Source organism: Podarcis cretensis, assembly GCF_951804945.1.
Source record: "Podarcis cretensis genome assembly, chromosome: 10".
Classification (NCBI taxonomy): domain Eukaryota; kingdom Metazoa; phylum Chordata; class Lepidosauria; order Squamata; family Lacertidae; genus Podarcis; species Podarcis cretensis.
In genome coordinates this window covers 47,662,016-47,680,873 of record NC_137179.1, presented here as the reverse complement: position 1 = coordinate 47,680,873, position 18,858 = coordinate 47,662,016, and the positions used below count along the sequence as shown (strand labels likewise).

At 41.3% G+C, this 18,858-nt stretch overlaps 2 protein-coding genes across 3 annotated transcripts in view; both read left to right on the top strand.

The window, feature by feature from the left end:
* Positions 1-3,582, top strand: part of TBK1 (TANK binding kinase 1) — a 32,093-nt gene extending 28,511 nt beyond the window's left edge. The window contains exon 21 of the mRNA XM_079994466.1: positions 973-3,582. Within this exon, the coding sequence (XP_079850592.1) occupies positions 973-1,024 (52 nt within the window). The 3' untranslated portion in view covers positions 1,025-3,582. The remainder of the gene's footprint in view (positions 1-972) is intronic.
* A 3,399-nt stretch (positions 3,583-6,981) lies between these two features.
* The window catches only part of RASSF3 (Ras association domain family member 3), a 56,481-nt gene continuing 44,604 nt past the window's right edge, over positions 6,982-18,858 (top strand). The window contains exons 1-2 of one of the 2 annotated variants that reach the window (XM_079994380.1): positions 6,982-7,201; positions 15,852-15,946. In XM_079994380.1, coding sequence (XP_079850506.1) covers positions 6,997-7,201; positions 15,852-15,946 — 300 coding nt within the window. In that variant the 5' untranslated portion in view covers positions 6,982-6,996. Of the gene's footprint in view, positions 7,202-13,081; positions 13,164-15,851; positions 15,947-18,858 lie in introns of those variants that run through there. The other variant, XM_079994381.1, reaches the window with a different exon arrangement.

Genomic DNA, 18,858 nt, shown 5'->3' with positions numbered 1-18,858 from the left:
TGGACCCTTCCACTGCACTCACACAAATGCACTCCTTGTGGTGAAAGGCAACGTGGGTGGTGCTGTGGTCTAAACCACTGAGCCTCTTGGGCTTGCCAATCGGAAAGTCGGCAGTTCGAATCCCCACAACAGGGTGAGCTCCTGTTGCTTGGTCCCAGCTCCTGCCAACCTAGCAGTTCGAAAGCACACCAGCGCAAGTAGATAAATAGGTACTGCTGTGGCAGGAAGGTGAACGGCGTTTCTGTGCACTCTGGTTTCCGTCACAGTGTTCCATTGCACCAGAAGCTGTTTAGTCATGCTGGCCACATGACCTGGAAAGCTGTCTGTGGACAAACACTGGCTGCCTCGGCCTGAAAGCAAGATGAGCGCCGCAACCCCATAGTCGCCTTTGACTGGCCTTAACCATCCAGGGGTCCTTTACCTTTTTTAAAAAAAACACATTTTGTACTTCCAGATGCACTCCTTGTGGTGCGTCTTAAAGACTTGTTCGATTCAAGCCAGTGGGCTTGATCCAGCTAAGTCAGTTGAACTCTGATCCCATAGAAATCAACAGAATGAGTTCATTCCACTGCACTGCAGCACAATAATAATAATAATAATTTATTATTTGTACCCCGCCCATCTGGCTGGGTTTCCCCAGCCACTCTGGGCGGCTTCCATAAAAACCAAAAATACACTAAAATATCACAGATTAAAAATTTCCCTGAACAGGGCTGCCTTAAGATGTCTTCTGAATGTCAGGTAGTTATTTATCGCTTTGACATCTGATGGGAGGGCGTTCCACAGGGCAGGCGCCACGACCGAGAAGGCCCTCTGCCTGGTTCCCTGTAGCTTTGCTTCTCGCAATGAAGGAACCGCCAGAAGGCCCTCGGCGCTGGACCTCAGCGTCCGGGCAGAACGATGGGGGTGGAAACGCTCAATACTGTGTACCAGAGACAGCATTAAATGCTATGATTGTGGTTTTTTGTTTAGGTTTGGTGCTTTGACGATGGATGGTGGCCCAAGGAATGTGGATTGTATTTAGCTGGACAATTTACCACAACACAATCTGAATTTGCACAGAAAGAGCGTATATCCATTGAAAGAGTTTTCTGAACTTGGCATTCCCCCTCAGTATTTAATAAAAGCATGTAAATATGTACATAATGTATATAATAGAAAGTATATTTCTTTTGGTAACGTTACAAGTGGTCTTAACATTTGGAGTAACATCAGAACTTTTCCCCGTGTGAAATAATGACGGCTGCATATTTTGGTGAGCACATCGACGCAATGCATTTGCTTCAAATGCTGTCCTTGCCTGTTTACTTGTGAATGTTGCTAGAGAAACTGGTCTTGGAAAAACCCTACTTCATTTTTGTCAAGGAAATTGGGCTTCCCCTTAAGTCACCTGAATGCACAGTACCTCGTTTATGATCCTCTGAAATTGTTTCCTGCTGTCTTTCATTGTGAGCAGATGTCTCTTACAAAGTACAAAAAAAGAGACAGGGAAAAGTATGATTACCTCTTGAAAAAGTATCTCTCTTAACTAATGGTGAAGGAAATATTTTTGAGTTTGTAATCATGTTCAGTTTGAGTATGTATAATCTGCCAGTTTGGGATTTAAAAGCACATACAAATTGAATCTTCTATTTGCTAAATCAACAGGTGACGGAAAAGCTGTAACATGTTCGCTAGCATAGAGTGTGTCTCAAAATCAGTGAACCTTGTTATTAATTCTTACTGGCATTTAAAAAAAAACAACCCCAAACACCATACAATTTCAAAAGTAGCATTTACTTTCTTACATGCTAAACATTGAGCCTGGTGTGGACCATATACTGGTTTCTAATCTTTGTCAGTTCTACTAAAGTAGGAGAATTCTTTCCTTTTTTATTAAAGCTAATGTGAAGCATTTGACACTGAGGTAAAACATTGGCACAGGTGTTTACGCAGTTGCCTTGGAAAAGGGGATCCCTGAAGAGTTGACACTTTCTTCACTCACTGAAAGTGCCTTGGCCCAGTTTTGGGGAATCTTCCTTACAGCTCATCAACCTCATTCAGCACAGAGGCCCAAAATTTAGTTCAGCATTTGATAAGCTATCACGGGGAGGAGGTAGTAGAGAAGTGAGCTTCTGCTAGCTTCCTTACACTGTGTTTTAATTTTTTTTAATTCAACAGACATGCACACATACAAAAACAATCTAATTCAGTCTTACTGACTTTAGTGGAACTTATTTTCCAACGTGTCTAGAAAGTAAGGCTGTTGTTCTAAGCCAGAGTATTCTGGATAAGTTCTAGGAGAGACCCAATTGATCTGAGACTATTCTAGATTTCTGTGGATTGAGGTCTTCGTTTCTTTTAATCAAATTTCTAATCAACTCTACCTTCTGTCTCCTCCATTCTGACATGCCAAAATACAAATAAAAATAATCTGTCTCTACATAGTCTCAAATGGATAAAGAAATACTATTTCACTGTTGCAGCTCTTATTTTCATTACCAAGTTTCCAATAACCTAGTTGGAAGGACTACGGAAATCATAGGTAGTAAATCTATGTGAAATTTTGCTGCCTTATTGTATGTAAATGTCTATTCTGAAATGTTGAGATTATATTTCTGTAACGTGTTTACTTTATGCTATCGTTTTCTGTTTTACAGAATCATCATTTTGCATAATCCTGTTTACTCTATAACATAATTTTTGAAGGGAGGAAATGGAGAAGGGTCGATTTTTCTTCCATATACTGAAACCAGTTTTAAACGAATAGTGTAAATCATGGATGACAGCCTTTTACGTTGCTGAAGGCACTTCTGCCACATTCTCCCATCCCTTCAGAGTTCCTTCCTTTCTATTAGTTTCATTTTATTTTATTTTTAAGGATTTTGCTGTCTTTCTATGAAGTTTCAGAATAACGGGGAGGGGCAGTGTTTTATTTGATTAAAATACTTTTTTTAAGCTTTTCTTCTGGGCTTTTTTTTGGGGGGGGGGTCTCTCAGCTGCCCAAGAACAAATTGATAGCTTTCTATCATATATGTTTAGGTGCATATGGCACACTAAAATAAGAAAGGAATTACTTTTACTTGCTTTTCAAATTACCTATATTAGTCTCCTATACTAAAATTAAAAAATTATATATGTATTTGAGAGGAACCCCAAAATAACCCAGAGGGGCTTATTTCTGAGGACACCTTTATAGGACTGAGAATTCTAATCCGTGGTAGCCATGGTGAAAATTGAAGCAGTACAGTCTATTCTGGATTAATCTACATTGCTTTTGTCTCTCTGCCCCTGCTTACAGCCCCAACAGATTACATTACAGGGTACACAGCACTCAAGAGAAAAAAGGTCCTGTTCCCCCTTCCTCCATGTAAATTATTAAGATAAGTTGTAAACAATATGACATATACCAGCTTGCTTTTTTGTAGTGTTCAATATTTTGCATTGTGTTTTCATATTAATTTGTAGAGGGAACTCTACCATTCTTAGTCTGTATAGTAACTCTATCGGCAGCGGCTGTGGGTCTTGCGAAAATTCTCTTCAAATCAATGTACCACAAGTTAGGCAGCAGCATGAGAAATAAATCTCCTTTCACACTTCTAATTCATTGTCCTTGATATGATGAATTGCTGATCTTGGTACGTAAGCCATGTACATCATTGGACTTCAAGACTGGATACTCACAGTGTTATAGAACATTGTTAAGAGTGTGTGGAACAGAATTGGTTGAAAGAAATAATAAAAAAAAAACCAATGTATGAGCAGGATGCTGAAGTTGGTTGCTAGTTCCCAGTTCCTTATTTGGTCGAAAGTTTGAAACACTGAAAAAAGAAAAGTTTATATGTTCTAAACTCCGAGTAAGTATGTCCCTGAATTGCAAAATAATATTTGGGATACCCTACATGATATAGAAGGGACGTGGGTGGCGCTGTGGGTTAAACTACAGAGCCTAGGACTTGCCAATCAGAAGGTCGGTGGTTCAAATCCCCGCAACGGGGTGAGCTCCCGCTGCTCGGTCCCTGCTCCTGCCAACCTAGCAGTTTGAAAGCACGTCACAGTGCAAGTAGATAAATAGGTACCGCTCTGGCGGGAAGGTAAACGGCGTTTCCGTGCGCTGCTCTAGTTCTCCAGAAGCGGCTTAGTCATGCTGGCCACATGACCCAGAAGCTGTACACCCGCTCCCTTGGCCAATAAAGCGAAATGACCACCGCAACCTCAGAGTCAGCCACGATTGGACCTAACGGTCAGGGGTCCCTTTACCTTTACCTTTTACATGATATATATCTCCATGATCAGAGGACTCTCTCCTTCGAGCCCAACAGTAATTTTCTTCAGTCAACACCATGCTTGTGAAATGCTCATAAATGTGTGATTACATCATGCAACCATTTTTTTTAAAAAAGCCAACAACAGGTAACTGGAGGTGGCCACTGCAAAATACGGCTATTTCCACCACAAATCATATACCAACACAACCATGAAAATGTCCTCTACAAGATGCCATTGAAATCTCACCTGGCCTAGAGCTGGCATATGGCACTCTGAAACACATTTGTGCAGATCAGCAAAAACCAAAATAAGGGGGTGGCGGGTGGGAGGAACTGGGGTTGCACCCGCTTTCAGAAGAGTGTCCTCTACAGGACTGCATGAGATCCCATACAGTCTAGCGCTTTCTTTGGGTGCAAGGCCCAGTCAGGCATTCCTGTGCATACCAACAATGGTCAAATATGAAGGGGGAAATTTCAATGTAACCAGGGCCCCACACCAAAATATGGGTTAAAGGTAAAGGGACCCCTGACCGTTAGGTCCAGTCTCTGGGGTTGCAGCGCTCATCTCGCTTTATTGGCTGAGGGAGCCGGCATACAGCTTCCAGGTCATGTGGCCAGCATGACTAAGCCTCTTCTGGTGAACCAGAGCAGCACACAGAAATGCCACTTACTTTCCCGCCAGTGCGTTACCTATTTATCTACTTGCACTTTGATGTGCTTTCGAACTGCTAGGTTGGCAGGAGCAGGGACCGAGCAACGGGAGCTCACCCCAGCGCGGGGATTTGAACTGCCGACCTTCCGATCGGCAAGCCCTTGGCTCTGTGGTTTAACCCACAGCGCCACCCGCTTAGGTCACCAAATAAAACCATGCATCTGGTAGGGCAGCGTTTCTCAACTGAGGGCCACGTGGCTCCCTGGGGGCCCCCAGGATATTCCACAGGTGAAAATCACTTAAATGGGGGGGGGGCATGGCACAAGACTAGGGGCCCACAGAGGAAAGTGAGGAGTGAAGAAAACACAGAAGTGACCTAGAAAATAAAACAGCCAAATTGCATTCCATTTTCTGATATTCGTTCTTTATCTTAATCTCGCAGCTACAATATGACTGAAACTAGCATTTGTCTTTAACAAGTCTTGGGAACAAGTCTGCCTGAACGTTGCCACATCCTACATTTTTAAACTCTCCAATTCCATCATAGAAATTCCAGTCATTTGTGTTTCCAATATTCTGCAAAGAAACAAAGGGATATCCAAAGTTATCACTGAAAAAGTTTTTTTAAAAAAGTTGTACATTTCATTTTTAATTTAAAATAATGAATTTAAAATATAAGAAGACACCTTTTCTAGATAAGACTAAAGACCCATCAAGTCTATTATCCTGCTTTCACAGTGTGTAGAGTATGGATCTAGCCAAGAATTAAGATCTTAATTGAATAAACAACACATGTAGATACATCACTCAAGGTATTATGGGTCATACTCAGCATCTTAAATCATCATGGAATTATAAGAAGTTTATGAGTTTAATAAACAATCTAGCTGTTGAGATACAAAACACCCTAACTTTTATTATGTTTTCAGTGGTCCTTGGCTTCCCAGTTGCATTAAAATATTTTGCTCCGACATGCCTTCTGGCTTCCATGCAACATAGTGAAAACTAGGAAAAAGTATTTCTGTTGGATATCTGTCTCATATATTTAAACAGACACAGACAAAAGAATATCTGTGGAAATGTTTGCTTTGTCTTCTAGGACACATTGATGCAGGAAATACAATCTATCAAGATTCAGACTGGAAAAAGGCAGTAAGTTAAAAATATCTGAAAGTGGGGGTCTAAATATCTTACATGTTTTAGTATGGAGGAGTGAAACATAAATATCTCCTGAAACATCAGTACTATGCACTGTGTTACACAAATGTTTTTAAGTCATTTTACAATTTTGATGCAACATCTTCGTTCCTATAACGTTTTGTGTACTGTTGTGTCTGGATTTAGCCAAGAAAATGTCAATTTAAATGAGATAGCTGGAGGCAATAAACTCTAAACAGCAGCAAATGTAAAAAATATGGGCATCCTTTTCAATTGGACACTGTTTTGTTTAATGAGAATAGTATAATTATCTAAAAGCACAATGAAAATATAAGCATCACGGTTGCACAGATTCATCATTCTTATCTATATATAAAAGCATGTCATTTATTTATAGACTTTCATTTTGAGGTGCCAAAAGTAAGCCACTATATATTTTTTATTCATTTGTTGGATTTCAGTGTCAGCAAAAGTGATTTGTTAGAGACTGAGCCTAAGACTGCATATTGGGAACTTTAGCATAGATACCAGCAGTACAGTTTAGAATCAGAAAAGGATTTATTTTCAAATAAACATGTTAGTAACAGAGCACCTCATTCTAAATAGTAACAATATCAAGGTATCTTTATCACCCTCTTCATAAGATTGTGGGAGGAATGCTCTATTGATTTGATGATCGAATTTCTGTAAGGAAAACACCTGTTTAATGTTGGGATCATATATAACCTGAGAAAAATACTACAGGAAATGGTTTTTTAAACAGCATTTTTGTAAAGATACTGATGAATTCCTCTCACTGTAGTACCATACAGTTTGGTTATAGCAATGTGACTGTATATAAAGATAGAGATCTCTAGTTTACTAAATGTAGATGAGAGGATTTAGGACCAACAGGTGGCCTTGAGACATGCTGGCTGAGGTTCTATTCACGGCGATCTTATGGGGTTGTGGGTATTTGAGGCTTTTTCCTTCCTTCCTGCACTTCTGTGCAGTTACCTCAAGAGCAGTCGGCAGACTTTAGCTATGGCAATAAGAAACGACTTCAACAAAACAATTAGAAGGATAGCACAGTTTTTTTATTGGTTCCCCAAATCACTGGGTAGCCCAAGGAGGAGAAAAATCAAACTTCTTTGCACATCTTCTGGTAAGTTTATCTTTTCCTCTTCTCTGCAATGAACTTAAATTGAGAAGTTATGTATTCTTAACAAAACTAATACCTTTTCTCCTGCAGTTTTGTGACGAGTGTTGTAGCAGAAAGAAATTAGTCTGTGTCAAGTTGCTTGAAGCACATCTAAGGGTCTGAGCAGGCCTACTAAGATTTTTACTCTTCGAACCAGCACGTTTCCATTGATAGATAGATAATAAACAGCTTAATATTTTTTTTAAAATCTAAGCAGTGAACAACATGAACACCGTAACAATTTCATTAAAACAAAAATACAGCAGTAAAGCTATAGCATGAAAGCATATTAAAAAACCGGGTTCGGCAAATTTGTACAGAGAAAAATGGACTGATCTTATGTATTAGGGAAAGCCTGGGCAAAAAGATATACTTATTTACAAGATGTCTGAAGTTGCTGCTTCACATATGGCAGAGAGAGAGAAAGCGAAGAGCTCCTCATTGAGTTTGAATGGAGACTTGAAAGCTGTTCTTTAGGGAACACTTGTCCCAAGCAGCAGTGGGTACATGGGCTCATCGTGCTCCTGTCTGAATTCTGATCATATGCATTATTTTGAGATATATTCTTAGAATATTGCTTTGGTGGATTAAGGCCATCTGCTCTAGCATTCAGCTTCATATGGCAGCCAGCAAGATTCTTCTGGAAGCTAATATCGAAGGAAGGAAGGAAGGAAGGAAGGAAGGAAGGAAGGAAGGAAGGAAGGAAGATATCTTCCAGCATCTTGGAACCAGGGATACATTGCTTATACTAGCAATGGCCATTCCCGAGTTTGCCTAATCCTTTACTTGATCCATCTAAGTTTGTGGCTACCACCACATCTTTTGTGAGTCAATACTGTATCATTCATTATGCATTTGGTCAACATAGCCTGTCCTGAACCTACCGCCAGGTGACCCCAGGTGCTATCATGAGAGGAGAGAAATGCCTTCCTCACCATGTTTTACACATTATTAATAATTTTAGAAAACCCATTTATTTATGTATTAAACGTATATCAAGCCTTTCCTCCCAAAGGAGCCCAGAGTGGGAAACACATCAGCATTAAAGCAAGAACAATTAAAAATAGCACAGCGATGTATTCAAAACATTCACAAATGACGACATACTTTCACAGCTAGTAATTTCAAGGTTGCAGGAGCAGAAAGGCTCAGTCATCAAATGCCTGGGTAAACAGGAATGTTTTCAAATTCTTTCTGACAGTTCATAAAGAAAAGTACAGATGCCCTTCACCGAGGGAGGCAGGATTCCAAAAATGGGGAGCAGCCACCAAGAAGGCCCTGTCTTGGGTCAATGCTAACAAAGGGACACCACCAGCAGTAGCACCAACAGGGCCTCCCATGGCAGTCGTAGAGCCTGAGATGGTTGATATTGGGGAAGGCACTCTTTTAGGGTCTCAAGCCATTTAAGGCTTTGCATGCTAGTAGCTTTGTGGTAGCTCCCTGGCAGCCACTGCTTTCAGGACCAGTGATACATGCTTCTATCAGGCTGATCCACTTACTTGTCTAGCAGCTACATTGTGTGCTAGCTCCAGCCTCTGAACCATCTTAAAGGGCAGTCCCAGGGAGATCACATAGCAGCAATCCAGGCAGGGGGTCACCAGAGCACAGACAACTGAGGCCAGGCTATCCTAGTCCAGGAACAGCAAAATATTCCTAGCCACAGAAGACGCTTGAGACTCCGGTGACAAGTTAGAATCCAGGACTACTCCCAAACTACAAACCTATTCCTTCAGCAACCTCTCCCAGAACAGGTCCACCTAATTCCTGGACATGGGAACAACCCATTCACAGCACCTCCATTTTATCAGGATTCAGCCTCAGTGTCTTGGCCCCTGTCCAGCCCATCACTTCTTCCAGACAGTGGTCCAACACTTGCTCAGCCTCTCCTGATTCTGATGGAATGGAAAAACCAAGTTGTTTGTCACCAGAGTTTAAGAATTTACTGGATTCACGTCTTCTCCCCTCCTGCCCACAGTGTCAAGCAATTTCTCCCACTATGAAATGGCACTGCATGTATGAAGTATTATGCCACACCCTAAGTTGTTTTTATTATTATTATTATTATTATTATTATTATTATTATTATTCTGATTGGGCTGCCCCAACCACTCTTGGTGGCTCCCAACAAAATATTAAAATCGCAGTAAAACATTAAAAAATTCCCTGAACAGGGCTGACTTCAGATGTCTTCTAAAAGTCAAATAGTTATCTCTTCAACATCTGCTGGGAGGGCGTTCCACAGGGCAGGCGTCATTATCGAGAAGGCTCTCTGACCGATTCCCTGTAACTTCACACCTCACAGTGAGGGGAGGCCCTCAGAGCTGGACCTCAGTATCCGGGCAGGACGATGGAGGTGGAGCCTCATGGCTCAGGCCCATGGCACACCCAGTCCAGCATCCTGTTCTCACAGTGGCCAATGAGACAACATCCATTTCTGACAGTGCTTCTGCAAAGCATGCCACTGTGGCGCAGTCCCAGAGCTCTTTTCCACTAAGAAACCCAACTAGAAATGTGTTAATTGCCACCTTTCAGAGAGAAAATCTGAAGTGTCAAAGTGCGAGGCTATCTTCGGTGTGTGATTCTCTCCCTAAGCAGACATGAACATTTTTCCAAGACTGCGCCGATGCAGTATTTTTCTATCTAGCTTTTCTGTTTGTTGCTCTGAACACAGTCAACGCAAGTGGGACCTGCAGTGTTACAGTGTCTCCCCCATCCAATGGATATTCTTGTTCCAGATAGCTGCAAGCCTTGAAGTGCTGTTCAGGTTTCTGGAGGGCAGGGAGATACTGAGGCGAGGGAGGAAAGTGCACCCTCTTTTTCTTTCCCAGCTCTGAGCCCTTTCCCTGTTTTGCTATCTAGAGATATAGTGTCAGAGGACTCAGGTTTGGGGCTGGCTGACAGTTCTGAACCTGGACCTTTTAATCACTATTGTGTGTCTGTGTTTGCCTTTGCAACTTATTTTGTTTACAGGAATGCTGCAAGTTTCACAAAGACCATTGGGGCTTTATATCTCCTAAGAGTCACATGGGAAAGAAATTATTTTAGCAAACCTGTTAAATCCGATTGCCAGTCTAAGATGTGCTTCAGACCCATTTTAATAAACAGAATTAAGCAAGGAATGCTGTTTTGTTGTTGTGATGTTGTACACTCAGCACTAGGGGTCAGTGAATAATCACTGAAGTAAATATACTAAAACCCACAGCAGTGATATCTGAGACAATGCAAAATGTGCCAAGCTTTCAAAACCTATTTGACCATAACTTCACCACAAGTCTGATTCAAGCACATACAGGGAAATATGGAGCAGTGAGAATTCTTCCTTAATTTGACAACTCCCATTTGACAAAATGGCCTGTTCAATGCTTTCGACTTCATGCAAGATGCATAAACATTATTGAATTTGTGATAGAAAATGAAAGTGATATAAGGCTCTATTTCACCAGCTCACTCTTAGAGTGGGGTAAACAGCAGTTTACTGATGCCTGTTTTCCAATCTTATCCCCTGCTCCCTGTCAAGAAATTACATACTTGCAAGATTCATTAGTTTTCTTTATTGGACATTTTCTGTGTTTCGCTCCCCTAAAGACATAGAAAAGGGAGGTGTCTGCAGCTATGGAATAAGTCAGTGACACAACAGTACTGGGATAAAACTCCACATAGCAAATTTGAAATGTTTTCCCCATTCCTACTGGAATATCCTACTGGTAACATAGCATGTTATTGTTGCTGTTGTTACCATAATCATCATTAGTCATTTATTGAATTTATATGCTGCAGCTTGTAAAGGAGCACAGCATGGAGTAAGAAATGTAAAAAACAGGGGTGGTAGAGATTATGTAGGCAAAAACATATCAAATAGTATTATTAGGTAATGTCGTCAAGCCCTGGCCTACCTGGCGGCAAGTCAGTTTGTCAAGTCCCCAGTCCAGGGTCAGTCCACATATCCAAAGTCCAAAGCACAGTCCATTGCGGTCTGGGAGCATCCAAGCTGAGGTCCATCAACATGGGCAGTTAAGCAGACACAGCATCTCATCTCTAATTCCTTTTGATACTTCGCATGCAGATTGCAGCATCTGGGCTTGATGAGGCAGGTGTCCCTCACCTGTCCTGAGTCTACTCCAGGTGAGGAATCACACACCTCCTCCCAGAGCTAGTGGCCAGCTAGGGAGCTGGGTTGTGGGCCCTTGCCTGCCCTAGCCTCCTAAAGCTTCTGTTCTGCTGCTCCCTACGCCTCAGAGCATGCCATGTTTGTGGAGATAGGGACCCCTCTGGTGGTGGGTTCTGCTGCTCTGGTTCCTGTGCACTAGACCCCCATCTCCTTGTCTTCCTCCATCACCCGTGAGTACTTCCAACCCCAGCCTCTCCTTCCCCATTCCCAGCTTGTGTCCCTGTGTGTCCCAGTCCCGGCTACACCGCACACTGGGATACTCTTCCTCCTCCCCGTTGTCCTGCCAGTTTATCACAGGTAAATTTCAAATCATTAAAAAGATGAGATATTCTAGAATCCATATCCTAAAGAGACATTCTGTATTCTAAATAGATATTTAAAAATCCCCTTCCCCCAAAATAGAAAACTGTATACATTCATATGCAAATACGTTTTTCCCAACAGAATATTATAATCTCACTTTACTTTTTCTAACCAGAAAAAAATGTATGCATCTTAATCTGAAGGCATTCCTATACAGTGGTACCTCGGGTTAAGTACTTAATTCGTTCCGGAGGTCCATACTTAACCTGAAACTGTTCTTAACCTGAAGCACCACTTGAGCTAATGGGGTCTCCTGCTGCTGCCGCGCCACCAGAGCCCAATTTCTGTTCTTATCCTGAAGCAAAGTTCTTAACCTGAAGCACTATTTCTGGTTTAGTGGTGTAACCTGAAGCATATGTAACTGAAGCGTACGTAACCCGAGGTACCACTGTACTGTAGAAAATGAAAGCTCGCATAATAGATTCTTTTGTGATTCTCAATGTCGTCATCTCCTCTGAGTTTTCTTGAGAGACAAATCCCATTCAAGGCTGCAGTGCTATCTTCACTTGCATGAAAACTTGCCCCATTGACACAGTGGGCCTTCTGACTAAGCATGTATAGGGTTGCATTGTAAGGCTGCAACCAATGCATGTGTGCCTGTGTAAGTAAATCTTACTGACATCAGTGTGAATTGCTTCTGAGTAAATGTGCAGAGGTTCAGACTGCACATTTCAAATACAGGTGCCTCGATCATCCTTCTAGACTGGATCCTGAGCATGCAAGATGATGGTTTGACAAAGGGTCAGTGTGTGTGGGTCATTGGCACCACACTCACACTACCAAACTGCCTGCATTGCCAAATATGATTGATGCTGTCACCTCTCCACTGTGAAATATGTGACTGAATCTAGGCACCTCTTTTGTCTGCTCCAACCAGTGACAAGCCTAGCCAGAAATTACAGTACCAGTCACATGTTTCGTGAAGGTGACAAACCCTTCCATCTGCACTTCATGATTGTTGGGGCACAGAGTTGTCTAGCTGAGCGGCAGATATAACATGGCTTCAAATGAAAATTTATTCAAGAGAGATATAAGAAAGGGGCACTGCCCATACCACATCCAATGTGCTTATCCCTGTTTTGGTTCTGTTCAGACTTTAGCCTCCATTTACAAATGTTTATTTGAAAGTCAAATTAGCTAATTCAAATCAAGGTTTCAGCGTGTAGGGCTACAAAGGCTGAAAAATAAGTCTGGCAGAATATGGAAACTTCTCTTGAGCAGCAGCAGCCTGGTTGTTTTATGAGATCCAGCACAGCTCAATTATCTGCGTCTGCTTGTTAGAGCATCTGTTGATCTGCTTGCCTACGCAGCCTTGTAGATGCTCTGTGATGGGAACAGCCATATACAAACTATCCAGCAAAATCAAGCTTGAGGTGAAGAAAAAGCAGAGAGCAGGTAGGTGGCAACTTAACACCGTAAAAGGATCACACTGTTCCTCCAGGCAGAATATAAGGAACTACCATGACCGCAAGTAATTTGTATGTTTTTCAGCTGCAAGCGTTATGCTAGTTCTCCTTGGATTCTAATTTTTTATGTATAAATAAGGCAAATTTAATTTGCCCTAGGGCAGAATTGAAAGTAATGTTTTGTCATGCAGCCCTTCATCGTTTGAAAATGGAAAGCTTAAAATATTGTTTTGTATCTATTTCTCATGTATTTTTCAGATGTGTTTTTAGAAACAAGCCAATACTGTAAATAAACAGCAAACTGATTTGTTATGTGCAGCACCAGCTGAATTGCTGCGGGAAAACTTCAATCTGATCAGAATGCCTTTATAAATACTTGGTAAAATTTTAGTGACACCATCATGAGCCTGTGCTATCCTCCAGATCAGCATCTTTCAGATGTTATCAGGAAAAGAAGAATGAGAAATTAAGACTGGACAAAGCTTGATTTCAAACGCAAATAATTTTTGTATTAGATTGATAAGTACTCTAGGAGTGGGCAGAATAATTCTTTAAAGGCTTTCACACACAGCTATCTTTTTCTCAGCTTTATGGTCTCTGTGGTTCTAGTACAGGCCTATACAAAGTAGGTCCTGCAATGTGTATTTTGTTCACTCTCTGCCTTCTTATAGCTTCATCAAATACACTTTGCTGCCTTTCTTCATCCTTGCAAAAACACTGTAGACTTGCTCAAGCTCCTAACAAATGGGAATGGTGGTAGAAGAATACCTGCATCACTAACTGTGCATTGTTCCCACTCTCAGGGCCCAGCTGCAACTGCCAGGCCAAGCAGCAGCTGAGGGTGGGGTGGGAGTTATTGGGACTGCAAGCACTTTAATGTAGCTCCCAGTTCAACCCTGATTGCTCCCCACTTGCTATTTAAAATGGAAATAAATAGTAGCAAACAATACCACACAATGAATTTAATGGTTTGGCCCTTATTTGATTCAGAGGCATATGGTAGAACTTCTCCAGTCTGTCGTAGCCATTTTTGTGGCCCACCTGTATCTAAGATTTCCATCACTGGTATGAATTTGTTTGACAGAGAAAATTTTGTTGCCAGTAAACACAGTGGAAAACAACTACTGAAACTTCGAACACAAAGCATAAATTGGATTTATACAAGTTGGGTGTTTTTTTTAAAGTTGTGTTTCTAGGGTGTTTTTTATGACAGCAGTCATAAGGAGTACTGGCTTTGCTATTTTTGCCACCCATGGCAGCCATTTTGTACTGGCAGCCACAGACCTTTTATCAGTATATGATTATCAGCACCTCATTTTTTCCCCCTCCCAAAAGCACAGTGCTCTTTAATAGGAAGAAATTATTAGCTTCTTATGTGAACAACTTCAAAGATACTCAGATTGAGACTGATGGTGAGAATAAAAACAGCCATAGCAACACTAGTTTCCTAATGTGATTAGAAAGACAGCTACCCTATCTTTGCATATTGTATATTGTTTAACCAAATCACAGCTTTCTAATTTGACTTCCCAACACATGTCAGCTCAAATGATAAAAATAAATGAGTACAAAATAAATGGGAAGCCTTACAATGGTTATTCACAATCTCCAGCTATCATTACAGTGTTTGTGATCTTGCTGTGCCTGAGGTAGCAATGAAGACCACATGAATAGGCTGGTGTATTTCTACTATTTCAAAAAGTCACTGTCCTAAAGGGCTTTTCTTTTCCTCAGGTTGGGCAGCCTCAGCATGATTTTCAGTTTCCACATGACTGTGAGCTTCAGTTTGGTTGTGGCCTAGTCTATATTCTTCTTGCCATAATATTTTTTAAAAAACCAGTTCTGTTGAGCCAAATGTCCATGCCTCAAACCTCTCGGTATTTTCCTTACAAAATGCCTCGAAACCTTCAAGGCTGCCTCTAGCTACCTTTATTGTTTCTATTCCCTCCCAGCAACTTCAGATCACAAGAAAACTTATATTGGTAACTGACACATTGATTGCAATAATGGTGTCTGGGTCCCCCCACAACAATTTATTTACAGGCACAAGCCTCTGGAAACACCCCAAACTACAGTAACTGTAATCATAAGGTTGCATTATTGTCCTATCCTGACTTTAACAAGAGGACCATGGGTCCTTTCAGCACCATAGAAAGCTCCAAATGAGCTAAGTGCTCCCACACAGTCTAGGACTGGACTAAATACTTTTATGCCTCCAGAACCAGTTCTATGATTCTTCCTTGAGGAGCAGAAGGCCTTAAAGGGACAGGTCTCTGACTTGGAGCCTAAAATTCCTCCTCGTCTTAGACTACTCCCTCCAAACTTATCACCTATGCTGACCAGACAACATGAGGCTGTGGGTCCATAGCATGAAGAGAGCTGGTTCTTCAAGGGATGCGGACTCTAAGGATGCAGACCCAATTCAAGGGTTTCTGGGTCAAGGGTCCCCAATCTAATAGGATTTGGCACTGGCTTAATTATGATGCTGGGGCCTAGGCTGGTTAAGGCTGTTCTGCGTCCAGTGTTACTGGTCCAACATAATTGGCTACCCCTCACTCTTCAGAATCAGAGCACAGGCTGCTGTTCAGGATAGGAATCTTGACAATTCTATGAATTCAAAGCAACATGAACAGCACTGATATGTTATCTAAATTGTGTCATGCCTTTTATGTTTCAGATTGCAAATACACATGCCATTCTCACTGTCAAGACTATACGCAGAATGGAAAACTGATGGAATGCGGCTCCGTACATGACACTGATGATGGGCAGGTAATGAATTTTATTCTCATATCATAAAGGGCACCTGCCTTCAAATCAAACAGTGCTTCTGTAAGGGAGTCATAGGGACCCACGGTTTAGAGGTTGTGTTCTTAGGTGAATACAGATGATCATGTGTCAACAAATTGGGCATTAATACCTTAAATAAAACATTTAAGGTAAATATAACACAGATAAAAGTCAACCTGTTTCCCAGAGAACAGAGAAAAGTTGACCCAGCTGATAAAGGGAAAGCTAGAAACTTACCAGTCATGTTTGATTTTCCTGTGCAGAGGAGTAGAGCTGCATTTGTGATATTTCAAACTCTGCTAATTGTACCTAACTACAAAGGACAAAGGGACACAGGTGGTGCTGTGGGTTAAACCACAGAGCCTAGGACTTGCTGATCAGAAGGTTGGTGGTTCGAATCCCCGTGACGGGGTGAGCTCCCATTGCTCGGTCCCAGCTCCTGCCAACCTAGCAGTTCGAAAGCAAGTCAAAGTGCAATTAGATAAATAGGTATCGCTCCGGTGGGAAGGTAAACGGCGTTTCCGTGCACTGCTCTGGTTCACCAGAAGTAGCTTAGTCATGCTGGCCACATGACCCGGAAGCTGTATGCTGGCTTCCTTGGCCAATAAAGCAGATGAGTGCCACAACCCCAGAGTTGGCCACGACTGGACCTAATGGTCAGGGGTCCCTTTACCTTTACAAAGGACAAATCGTCAGTGTTTTGTTTGGTTTTGTTTTTTGCAACAATCACAAGACACTTTCAAATATAAAATTCAAAATATTTAACTACTATATAACCACGATTAGTTGTATTTCCCCAAATCAACGGGTATGTTATCCTTTTTAAAAACTTTTAAACAGATCTTGTCTCAACTGCAACTCAACTCAACTCAACTCAAGAGCCATTAATCTTTGTGCAGTTTTTTCATTTTGTATCCAACCTGGGCCAACTTTCTAATATATTAAATATATAATATTGCAGATCTTCTAATGATCTCCCAACCAGGCTACTCATAAAAGCCATAGTTGCTTCCCTTCAGTCACTAGAGCAGCATTAAGTGCCCCAAAATCTCCTAAATTTTATGCTGGGGTGTGTATTGTTTTTATTTCTTGTTATGCAAAACCAAGCAAATCAATGTGCTAAAATGTTCAGATGAACTTCTAATATTGCATGAACTATGACTGGTCCCCAGACAAGCATGGCACAGTCCTAGAGCTATGCTGGCTAAATTCATTATAAATTCAGCTTGTATTTACATTCCAAATTTCCCACTACCATCATTCAAAGGTTTTATTTATAATACGTGTGGGGTTTCCCCCACATGAAAATGCTAAAGGGTGTGAGCTGTGCACAATGCACAAATGCTACATTTCATGTCGTTTGGCCTTGTTCTGTGGCGGGTGAAAGCCGTCTCTCTCTTCTGTCCCTGCTCTGGCTTGTATGCACTCAATAGAGCCATTAACAGCTGGGAATAAACTTATGGGCATGGCTTTGGGCAGAGCTGGAATGCTGTCAAATAATTAGGGTGAATTGTGCCATACAAATGGAAGGCCTTTCTTATTAACTTACCAAATAATAATGTCTTCTTAAAATGTGCCACACTGGCCACTAAGGAATTACTAATGCATTTTTTTTTAAAGAAAAGCTTCTTACACTTTTGTCATGCATTCTTATTATGTATCATTTAGCATGAAACTGCAGCTAAAATATGTAGTGTCACTGAGTAATTGAAACTGAAGAATACCAGTGATATGTTCCATGAAGATATCCATCTTTTTTTGGCCTTAGATGTATAATATTAATATTCTGTACATGGTCTATGTATGTATAGTCAATGTATCTGGCTATTATAAGCTTTCCTGGTGCATCTTAAAATAGCTTATTGCATAGTTCTCTCCTTCAGCTGCTTCTTCCTTTGCAAAACCTATCCTTCTAAAGTCCTCCTTTCACATGAATATACATTTCAAAGGCACCCACACTCATCCCCTGCTGAAAAAAGGCTCAGGTTTCCTAGAAGAGTCAGTTAGAAGTTTTGACATGGCAGGTGCAATTTTTGTGCCTCTGTAGAATGGACTTAGGTGACTGTACACCGTCTGCAATGATGGCACGACAGTATGGTATTACCATAGCATAAGAACAATGGTGTGTCTTCCTGATCATCCATCATGGATAGACCTCAAGCGTCATTGTACAAAATGCATTTTCTAGGACACTCAGAATGGACACAATCTGGGCATTTCATTAGCAAACAGCTGTCAATGAAAGGCAAGATGACACCATTCTGGACACCTCCAGAGAGCCTTTTCGTTTTGCATTCTTGATTATTTGTGCTCATGATGGTATCACAATCCAGTTTTCTGTACCGTTTGTGCCTGCAAAAGTTATGGGGTAGGAATATTGCTTCATTTCTCTAATCGGTGTATGTCCCCTAGCTTCTTGCTGAAACCCAAATCCTTTCATACCACAAAAAATGTTCCAGTGAGGTTTCGTTCCACAATAATGCAGGTAACGTTGGGGAAACATCATGGAACAACTCATAGAATGGAATGACGTATGTATGGCCAGTCCAGTATAAATCCACAACTGATGCACTATTATTGTGTCAAGGACATGTTGGAGAATACGCCTGCAGAAAACCACCGGTCTGGAGGGCATTTATAATCTCCAAGGATTAATGTGTTGAAGCTATGCTAAAGAACTGTTTTCTTGAGAAGGTTTTGATGTCTATGAACTATTTTAGAGTAAGAACAGAGTTTGAACATGTGCCGAGGGACCCACATTTTGACTCATTTGAAATGTTCATGTGTTTTTGCATTATCCACTTTAAAGTATTATAAATAGGGGAGATGATTTTCACCCATGGAATGAGCAGGAGCACCTTAAGATAGATAGATATAGCTAGATGATAGACAAT